The sequence below is a fragment of the Neltuma alba genome, unplaced genomic scaffold (genome assembly GCF_004799145.2).
Source record: "Neltuma alba isolate B1F8T4 unplaced genomic scaffold, ASM479914v2 tig00003199_pilon, whole genome shotgun sequence".
Classification (NCBI taxonomy): Eukaryota; Viridiplantae; Streptophyta; class Magnoliopsida; order Fabales; family Fabaceae; genus Neltuma; species Neltuma alba.
This window is the reverse complement of record NW_021633185.1, coordinates 81578-92624: the sequence shown is the minus strand read 5'-3', so window position 1 is coordinate 92624 and position 11047 is coordinate 81578. Positions and strand designations below refer to the sequence as shown.

The window sequence follows — 11047 nt, the reverse complement described above, 5'->3', positions numbered from 1 at the left end:
TTAGATTAAAAAAATTAAGTAAGTTAGTTAGTTAATTATAAGAAATATGGTATGTTTTTCCTAAAACAAAATAATCATCTTTCTTATTATTCTCCCTCTTTCTTCTATTTGATTATGGTTGATGGAGTATTTATAGAGGTAATTTAGGAAAAACTGATAAATATAAGAAACAGATTTTATATTTAGGGCCAAAATTAACTCAATAATTAGATCTTATGTTAAAGACTGAAGGAGTATCTTCTTTGTGCCAACTGGGCCAAGTTAATATTTTAAGAGTTTTCCACATTCACCAACAATATTTTAATTGAATTGGAAATTTATTTTATCCTGTCTGCAAATAATCATGACTTGTTACTTTGTGCGAAATGAAATGCCATCTATAATCTACACACCTGCCACTATATAAAATTCAGAATAACTAATATTCATTGAATTTAACATGCATTTATAGGCTCACCACTTCTGGTGGAAAGGGAATATGAATTTGAACTTAGGCTTTTTGGTTAAAGGAAAAAATACATATTTTTCTCCGAAAGAACTGGATACAGCTCAGAAGTCTGACTACATATTTATTGTCCTATTGCATGAGACTTCACAGAAAAGGAGATAACTGGCAAAAATTATTTTGCAGTCCAGATCCTTTTTTTACAGTGAATTCACGATATTACTACTATTATGAATGTGCAATATTTGAATTTTTCATTGACAAAATCTTACGTTTTTTCAAACCAGATCATATAAGTGGGTTTTGTCTCTCCCAGTTAGGTCTTGTTCATATGCTAAATTCAAGATTAAATTTTTTCCCAATCATTTAGAGAGATTTTTTCCCCATATTGCAAGTCTTTTAAAAACTCAAAGCAACAGTTATGAATATTATCTCCGATCCTTAATACAAGAATTCGTTTAACTTTTATTTTAATCCTAAATATAAGACCATAAATTCACTGTATCTATCATATTTATCTATTTTTTTGAAGATAGCCCTTATAATAATAGTGGTTCTAACTAATACAATTAATTAGTAAGGATATTTTAGAAAAAACAACATCTATTTATTATAAATAACTAACTTAATTAATTTTCTTAATTCACTCAAATTAGTCAACTATTATATTAAAGACTGGAGGTAGTATTTTCCTATTTTAGATTTATTCACCTCAATAATTTTAGACGAGGATAAAATTTACGAAAATAAATGAGGGGCCAATTTGACAATGCAGTGAATAATACGTTTTAAAAGACCGATATTATGAAATGGAAGGCGGAGGAACACCATGGCCCCGAAAGAAGTATCCTAGAAGGCAAAGCCCACTGGAAAGGGAAGATATTAGCTGTGAACCGTGCTTTTCGAGATTTCTCATCTTTTTAAGTTTCCATTTTACCCACGTTACACCCCGTCAACTGGCAGAGATATGCAATATTACCTTCCATCCTTAATATAAAAACTAATTGATTAATTTAAGTATATTAAAAAAATTTACCAGGTTAGTTATTTATAATTATTTATAATAAATAAGTGTTGTGTTTCTTAAAATATTTTTAGGAATCAAGTGTATTGATTAGAATTACTATTATTACAATAACTGCCATGAAATAAAATAGATAAATATGAGAGACAGAGTGGATTGAGGTCTTATATTTATAACCAAAATAAAAGTTAAATAAGTTCTTATATTAAGGATCGGAGATAATATTAGAACAGATGATTTTGCAGAGTTCAAAATTTTTATTTAAAAGCAAAATGTTTAATTATAAATTTGATTGTTATTATTATAAAGTTTATCAACCTATATCCGAAGACATAAAATTGTCTAAAACTTTTTTTTTCCTGGATAATTGTCCTTGAAAGGGCCAATGAAACATGAACTTATCCAAACGAAATGGAATAAATTAAATCAGATACGAGCTACTCCTACCTGAATTTCCACAGGATTGTCATTCACATGATTCGCAATCAAAGCTCAGACATACTTTGACCAAAAAAAAGAGGTGGAAATAGTCACATAGAAAAAAATTAGTGGGAGGCATGCATGATGCATGAGGGATGATGCAGCGGCAGGAGGAGGCCGTCCAACGACGGCCGTTTTTGAGAGGGTTTACAAGATGCGGTGTCGGTACCATGAAAACGACAGCGTTCCGCAAGGCCTTGAAAATCAGACCCAGTACACGTGTAACGTTAGGCCACCCACACAGGACTACTGTTGCCGCCACGTCTGCCCTATCATTCCTCCTCGTCGTAACCACCACGGCAATTACCACCACAGCGTATATTCAAATTTTTTTGAAAAAAAATATAGAGAAAATCCCAAAAAAATGATGGTTAAATTTTAAAATTCTAAATCAATTTTTGTTACTGTGCTCATAAAAAAAAGATTATATTCAAAAAACAAATGACAATACATTTTTGTAGTAATTTCTAATTTGAAATTTTGAATTTCAACAATTATTTTTTACTTTGGATTTTTGTCAAAAATATAACTGTCGATCCTCTTAAATTATTATAAAAATCAATTTGAACAGGAACAAATTATTGGCCCCTCTCCGCACAGTCATTTTCTTAACTGCCGCTAATACACGTTTTCTACGCAAAACAATGATTATCCCTTTCGACGTAACGTGCGAATATTTGCTTATATCACACAGAAATACCAGAAATTTGGAAAACCAATCCAATAGTACTAAGCGTAATCCATGCGCTACGGATTTATTCCTGGTCACACGAGCGCTTACCACTCCTTCTTCTTCTTCTTCTTCTGCTCGTTGTCCAAATTTCTCCCTCGTTAAGATTTTTCATTAAAAAAAAAAAAACACGTCCACGTGTCAAATTCTGATATATTTACACACGCGTATAAGGAAATGACCATTTGTGAGAATAAATGGATTTGACTAAGATAGGTTAGACAGTTGAATGTCCTTTAAAATCAAGGCCCACGAGTTTTTGGCTTTTTCTTTATGGTTTTAAAAGGGGTTTAAAATTTAAATGTTATTGTTGTGTGTTGGTGAAGGACTTATTAGGGGGGTTAGGGAAGGGACATTTAGAGTCTAAAAACGGAGAAAAGGCGGAAATAGGTGACAAAAACAAGTCAAAAGAGAAGTGCAGGCTTGGGCATTTAGGCAAATATGAAAACTTACAAGCAAAGGATGCCTTAGCCAATGTGTTTTCATTCCTTTTCTTTTTTAATTTATTAAATATATATATTTTTTAATTGCTAATGGGGTCGTGGGTGTAATGCCAAATGTAGTACGTGTAAAAACAAATGCCAAATGGCAGTCCGACTTCACCGCCGCGTTTTCTTTTCTATATTTTCCTCCCAAAAAAAGAGAGTACAATGTCTTTTTATATTACTAAATATAAAATAAAAAAGTCATATTTTTCTGCCGGTAAACCAGAAATAAGATTCAAATTTCAATCTATTTTTTGAAATATTGGGAAATATGAATAATGAATAAGAAGGATAGAGAGAGAATCAGACAATGGAGGGAGAGGGGAAGTGGGGGCCCACGGGGAGTGTATAGTGGTTAGTGGGGGGACGCCTCAACCGCTAAAAGCGAAGGGAGCGGAGAAGGGGGGCAGGGCACCAAAACAACGCCTCTCCCACTCACGTCGTGCCCAGCATACACACATACATGCTTCGCTCGTTTCATTTCCGGATTTAAATTAATTAATTTCAAATTTAAAAATAATACTGCGGAGTGGGAGCAACTGGCAATCAATCATCTTCACACCTCGCACATGTGAGATGCACCTCCCTTCTCTTTCTTGCCTTTGTCCGCTTTGGAAACCCTAATTTTGCCCCCCCTCCCCTCCCCTCCCCTTTTGCATGTCTTGCGCGTGTCTCCACCTTCCTCTTCGCCATAAAAAGCCTCAATTTAATCCTCCTTCCTCACCCCTCTCTCTCTCTACCGTCTTTTGCTTTTTTGATTTCCCTGGGACCCAGACGCCCTGCATATCCAGGTGTATAACCGGCTGGGCACTCCCCCCCACCCCCTTCTTCACTATTAAATCTCAGCGAAGCAGCAAAGCCCTCCATTCATAGTCCAAATCTCTGATACTTTCTGCCCCTGCTTTCTCCTCGCTGTCTTCCCCCTCCTCCCCCCCACCACGCCCAAAGGAATGGCTGAGAATTTGGATGACGGTGAGTTCTGGCTGCCTCCGCAGTTCCTTGACGACGACGTTTTCCTGGAGGACACCACCGGCGGTCTCAAGCTCAACTCCAATGCCCTGCTTCGTGCTGTTTCCCCCAAGGATCTCTTCTTCCCTTCCGAGTTTCCTTATGACTTCGAATCCTGTGGCGCTTCTTCTGATCTCAGTTCTCCGGTTGAGTCCGTGGTCGGTTCTAGTGAAACAGAGAGTGACGAGGAAGAGCGCGTGCCTGACCTCACCCGTCGGATGGCTCGCACCGCTCTTGAAGTTGATTCTACTTCTGACAAACCCAAGGTTCTCATTATTACTGTCATTTTTTTGGTGGATGTTCATTTGGCGCTTTTTCCCCCGACTCTTCGATTTTCCCCCCTGCTTTCTTAACTATTGAGTGCGACTAATGGCAGGAAATGTTCGTCTCTGGTTCGCCGCAGTCCACCCTCTGGGCCTTTGGAAGTGGGTGTGGATGCCGGAAAGGTTCGAGCAACGGTAGCCCCAATAGTGCTGGGAAGGTGTCGTCTCCGACTGCGACATGGGATCTACTGCACGCAGCCGCAGGGGAAGTTGAGAAGATGAAGCTGGGCGACGAAGTGTTTGCCTACAATCATAACCAACGCCCCTTGGGTGCCTATCCGTTGAATCTCCCTGTCAGTAACTCAAACCCTCCTGAGTTTAAATTGGTCACCCATCGCCCGCTTTCTCACCAGCAATTGCAGATCCTTCGAGTAAGTTACCTGCTTATGCTGGGGTTCATTTGTTTTTCCAACTATCACACGCGTCCTTTAATCTATTTTAACTCGAGCGTTGTTATTTCTTGTCTCAGTTTCAGATGCTGAGGGAGCAACAGATGGCGAAGTTGCGGAATTCCTCTTTTGGTCTCTACCAACAGAGACGAAGTAACCTAATAGCCCCAGTCTGTGGAGGGAATAGTGAAATTTCTGGTCCCAGAAGCGCTTGCCCTGTGAGTTTCTCTTCACCTGCCTGGCCTCAACAGGCCAAGTTCCCGGCTCAGACTCAGCAATTTGGATCCGGAATGAGAGCTGTCTTCCTCGAGAACCCTTCTGGTAAAAAAAGGGAGTGTACTGGAACAGGGGTTTTCTTGCCTCGTCGTGTTGACAACCCATCTGAATCAAAGAGGAAGCCAGGTAGAGAACAGGGACACTGTTTTCTTCTCTATTGAGCAATTTTCTTGAGTAGGCATGCATATTTAGTTGGATTTAGGTCGGTCGTTGACATTTTTACTAGGACGAGCTTGTTCGATTTAAATCGTTTTCGCGTATAAATGTTTGCTGCTGGTTCGGCATGGAATTTGTGGGGATTTATTGCTGTTTCTTGAAATTTCTCATGGTTCTTGTTGTTTCAATAAATGCTCCTAGGTAAGGTCATTATTAATCTATTTCTGAATCGGAATTTAATGAGCTATTGCCTTTTCCCGTTTGCAGCATGTTCAACTGTTCTGGTGCCTGATAGAGTGGCGCAGGCCCTAAACCTAAACCTGGACAAAATGAGCGGCCAGCCTCAACGTCAAGAACCCCCTCGATTTAATGTGGCGCCTAACATGGACAGTGGTACGCAAAGTTAGTTAATGACAATTTGCAACTGTAATTTATTTTCGCATGCCGTCTTTTTGGGTTTGGACATAAAAATTTCTAGGAGAAATTTATTATAGTATTTTGCAATATCTCATTTCCGTAGTAATTTTTTGTTTCCGTATGCCCTGGAGTTTCTCCTTGTTTTGATTTAGCGAGGAGAAACTCAAGTCAAAAAGTAATAGTCGTATCGCCAGTTAGACCAATTGTTTGTGTATGAAATTGGGACTAATGATTTTTTTGCCCGGTGAAGTTATTCTTGTATTCATCAAACATCAATTTTTGAAGATTATAAGCGATTTATTTATTATCATGTGGCCTTATTGAGCCGTGTGAATCTTTGATTGTGCAGAAGCAGCTTTTCCCAAGCTTCAGAGAAATCCGGGACTTCACCACCAGAAACGCAGCTTGCGGCCGCAACCTCCGCTGAACCACGACCTGCGGCTACCACAAGAGTGGACCTACTGATTATCCAAGTGCTTCTTGTTGGATGCTTTGGTTTTTTGTCTTCAGAGCTACTATAGGAATAGGGTAGGAATTCGATTCGGGGAATAGTAAAGTTAGTTTTTCTGTAGCTTTCAAAAGGAATAGTGTTACAAGATGAAACAGGTTTTTGTTTGGAATGAAAGAAAGAAAGGGGGGAAAAAAAAGAAAAAGAGATGAAAGCGATATATATGATGTAGGAGTGGCAAAAGATAGTGGCATTATTAAGGCATTATTAGGTAGAAAATAATGCTCAGGGAGAATGAAGAACTGCTAATACAGCAGAATATTACTAGCAGTAGAAAATAAGAAAGGGTTGGACCGAATTTGCAGGGCAGAAAATGAAATATGAATGAAATCTGATTCCAATCTGCAATCTCTGTTTGTTAACCCGACATTGCTATAATAATAGTAATAGAAGGAATAGTAACATGTCTTCTCTGCTTCTACAATCTGTGCATATCACTGTATCTTCTTTGTTATCCGTTTGACTTGGATGATTCTTGATTTATTGGTATTGGAGAAATGGGTGGCAATAATGGAATTAAACGAGTTTGACGATTCTAGATGTTATAAATATTGGTGAAGGTGCATGGTGCCTGCTTTTATAAATGCAAGGTATAAAGCAAATAACTTTTGCTTTGTCCAAGACGGTGCGGTGGCAGCTGTGAATGAAGTGTCATGCTCATACATCATCTAAAGTCTAAACCTACCGGGGATCTTTCTGCAATCAAGGCAAAACGGCGGGGGGGGGGTGTTCGGTTGGATATGAGATTTCCTGGTTGCTAAAGGGGCAATGAAAATAAATTTTTGGTAATTGGGAATATTAATCAATAAGATTTGTAAAGATTCTATTCTAGCCAAGAGGCATGACGAGGAGTAGACGCAAGAGGAGGGGCTCTTTGGGTTGTATGTGAGCTTTTTGACTTGGTCTTTACAATGTGCTGGCATTACTCTGTCATCCCTCCTGATTGCTTTCTTATTCGTTTAATGAAATTTAAAATAACGAGTCTTGTATACTCTCCGGGAGTTGGTTTCTTGATTAAAATGCAATACAGGGTAAAAAAATTTAAATATAGAGTTTCACCAAAAAATAAAAACAATCTAGAGACCAGTTAAAATTTGAACAAAAATTAAATATAGGTCATAGCCTCTTTCCTGTGCTATACTGCACTACAGCTGGCCTTGCCCTTTTTCCAAGATTTCACATCACAGCTAACCTTTTCCGGATTAATTTCTATTAATATTTTTTGAGCAAGTAGAGAAAGTAATTTATGATATGAATATATGATTTTATTTATAATTTACTTTCCTTTATATGAGAAATATTTGATCAAATTACGTGAACAAAAGTTTAATTAAAAATAGCACGCAAATATGTAAAAATGGCAGTTTCATTCTAAAAAAATTTCATTTATAGGGGAGAAAATATAAGGAAAAAAATACGAAAATTACTAAAATAAAGATAATGATGTTTCAAAAAATGAGATAATAAATATATTGACTATTAAAAACAAAAATTAAAAAAATAGGAAACTAGTTAAAAAATTTGAGATATCTTGTACTAAATATTTCTTATAAATAGAGACAAGATAGATGATTACTTTTTATATGAGAGAGAGAGAGAGTATTATTTTGAAGCCTATTATTTTTTTTAAAGTGTATATATATCAAGGGTAGAGTTGAAAACTTTTTAAAATTTTGCAATTTAATTTTTTTCTTAATTTTAATTAAACATTAGATATACCGTATAAATAAGGCTTTCTCTGAAAGTTACAATGTCTCTTCGACTACTAGTGACAGAGAGACTGTCGGAATGTCCCATTGAAATAGTCATCGGTGACATTTATGAGAAAACTAATGAATATGCTAATTATTTAGTTAAGCATGAATGTCATTTTATTTTATTTTTTCGTTTACAAATCCAACCTTGGCAGGCAGGATATACTTTGATTGAGTGAGATCATCAATTAATTAGCTTGCCCTGTTTTACATAAATTAAGAAATTTACAATAAATACATTAAAATGTTGATTACATCACAAAACTTGTTCCTACCTAATGTGCGAAAATAAATTAAAGTTATTAGAGTAAAATAATTAACAAATACTGGTTTGAACTTACAAAGGTGCAAATAAAACGAAACAACAACATTCCTCCAAAAATTCTGTGAGGGAATATATGTACTACCTTCGGTCCTTAATATAAGACCTCGCTTGACTTTTATTTTGGTTCTAAATATAAGATCCTAATCCAGTTTATTTCTCATATTTATATAATTTTTTCTAAGATAGTCCTTTTAATAATGATAGTTTTAGCCAATATACTTGATTAACAAGGATATTTTAGGAAAAACAACACCTATTTATTACAAATAACTAACTTAACTTATTTTTTTAATTTTCTTAAATTAGTCAATCAGTTTTTATAATTAGGATCGGAAGTAATAATAAGTTTAAATTTTATGATCTTAATGCGACTCCCTCTGAACAGTGGACTGTGGACGCTAGAGTACACAAAATAGAGTAATAATAATAATAATAAAGTTGAAAGAAGAAATATGTGTGTGGATGGATGGGGAAGAGGAGTCGGAAATAGGAAGGGTGCATCAGAAGCAAAGCAAAGGAAAGGAAAGCGTGTTTGTTACTCATCCATTTCATAGAACTTTATGATTCCGCACAAAAAACCAAGAGACCACAAAGCAGAGTGGATATGTGTCTGTGTAGAAATTTGCTTATATGTCTAATTAATGGGGTATTTTATGGTGGGAGTGACAATAAATAATTATGACAATTCTCCGTTATAATGTGCCTGTTTGTCATCACTTATTTTGAGCTTATAAGTAGCTTATAAGCTCTATAAGCTCGATTGACACAATTGGGTCTGTTTGGATCAGCTTTTTCTGCAATCGGGCTTTTGTCTGAAAAGCTACAATAAGCTATAAGCTAAAATTAACAGCTTATGACTTATAGCTTATGGCTTATAGCTTTTGAAATATGGAGAGAGAAAAAGTTAAGAAATTTATTACCTCTTTTGGTTCTTATTATAAGCCTCAAATAACTAATTTGTAGATAATAAAAAATCAGTTAAAATTAGTTGAAAGTAATGAATAAGTTAGAAATATATATATATATTTTAAATATGCTCCTAAAAATATACTTTTATTTTTTCATGTTTCACTTTATATTTAAAATATTTTTATGACTTCTTCATATTAAATTATTTTAATTTCATTGTATTATGTGAAATTATTTTTTTAATCATGTTTCATTATTTATTAAAACTCATATCTATTTTGGTCATTTTATAAGCAAACTTAATTTTACTCAATCATAATCCAAACAACCTTTTACCAATCTCACTTTTGCAATCTAGTTTTTCTGAACTCTAATCCAAACACAATTCAACTTATCCAATTTAGCTTTTATCCAATTTCACTTCTCTATAAGCTACTTTTTTAATAAGCTGCTTTTCCAATCGCTGATCCAAACGGACCCAATATCCCGTTTTAAATTTATTTACTTATTTATTTATGACTCATTTTCTATGGAGTATTTATTAAAAGAACACAAAATGAAAAGAAACTTAAATTACTAATTAACACTTTTTTGCTATTTATAAGTCACTTGCACATAAAAATTTTGTTTCTGAATATAAGTAATTTATAAAGTAAATAATAAATTTCTTTTTCAATTTTACCCATATTGATTTAATAAATATAAGGAGAAAGATAAAGTAGATAGGTGAAAAAAAAATATAAAATACATTTTTAATACCAATAGAGTGATAGCTTTTTTCTCTCCAGAAAATATGATATAATGACATTTTAATCATTTGACTACATTTGTAAAATATTGGATCAGACATAACTTTCTCTTTTAATATTTTGACCTCTTAGGTTGTTTGAATTGGAATATTATAATTTTTAAAGTTTTTATGTTATTTTTCCAATATCTTATATATGAATTTGATATCAGGAAAAAAAAACAAAGAAAGAGGGGCCGAATGCAATAAAAGAAGAGTCCAAGAGTGGCCGGCACAGATTCAACGGTTAGCTCAACTCCCAACCGACCCTTTCACTATCATCGCTCCTCTTTTTAGGGTCAAACCTCCTTCCTCTCCCGCTTTTAAATGTATCCACCTCTTCTTATTGCATTATTTTCCCTCCCCCAATATTTTCCGAAATAATACTAGTAGTGCTACCATCTGAACTTTACTTGCTGAAGACCTAAAAATATCGTAATTTTTCTCTCTCTAAATCTACTCTTATTAAGAATTACATATTACATTAGGTGAAAGACGACGAATTAATTGTATAGAAGTATAAACTATGAAAAATAATGATAAGTGCATTAGTATGTACTCCTTTCCATTCAAAATATAATCATCAAATAAGTAACTTACGTTTTGGCAGGAAAAAACTAACTTAAGCACCTCAAAAAATTAATGAAAAATAATAAATATGTAAAAATTACAACTTAGTTTTTTATTTATTTAAAAAAACACCCTTATTTATGGAAAGGGTGAATGGGAGAGAGAAATAGAATGAGTGAAAAAATAAATAAAAGAGAATGGGTAAAAAAAAAAAAGATACTACCTCCAGTCCTGTTTATAAGACCTCGTTTATAGATTATGAATGAGGTCTTATAATTAGGACCAGAAGTAATAGAAGAAAGACATATGATTAATTAGCGGTAAAACTTAAAAAATACAATAAATGATTCAATAAATCAAAATTTTTTTATATATATAAAAAAAACCTTTCAAATGTTTGATGCTTAAATTTTGGACAGAGGGCGTGTTAGTGAACGATAGTTGCTGGTAAAAAGAAAAAA

The 11047-nt window shown here is 34.5% G+C and overlaps 1 protein-coding gene across 1 annotated transcript; it reads left to right on the top strand.

Annotated features, from left to right (window-relative positions):
- Positions 1–4007: 4007 nt before the first annotated feature.
- Positions 4008–6658, top strand: LOC114740917 (uncharacterized). Its single transcript, XM_028929173.1, has 5 exons — positions 4008–4438; positions 4549–4866; positions 4965–5286; positions 5584–5709; positions 6083–6658. The coding sequence occupies exons 1-5, from the start codon at positions 4115–4117 to the stop codon at positions 6196–6198; spliced, it is 1206 nt and encodes a 401-aa protein (XP_028785006.1). The 5' UTR covers positions 4008–4114; the 3' UTR covers positions 6199–6658.
- The last annotated feature ends 4389 nt before the right edge of the window (positions 6659–11047 follow it).

What these genes read in the sequence shown, in the direction of transcription:
- LOC114740917 (XM_028929173.1), top strand. Translation starts at nt 4,115, where the DNA reads ATGGCTGAGAATTTGGATGACGGTGAGTTCTGGCTGCCTCCGCAGTTC. An exon ending in CTACTTCTGACAAACCCAAG is followed by an intron (nt 4,439 to 4,548) that starts GTTCTCATTATT and finishes GACTAATGGCAG; the next exon opens with GAAATGTTCGTCTCTGGTTC. An exon ending in TGAATCAAAGAGGAAGCCAG is followed by an intron (nt 5,287 to 5,583) that starts GTAGAGAACAGG and finishes TCCCGTTTGCAG; the next exon opens with CATGTTCAACTGTTCTGGTG.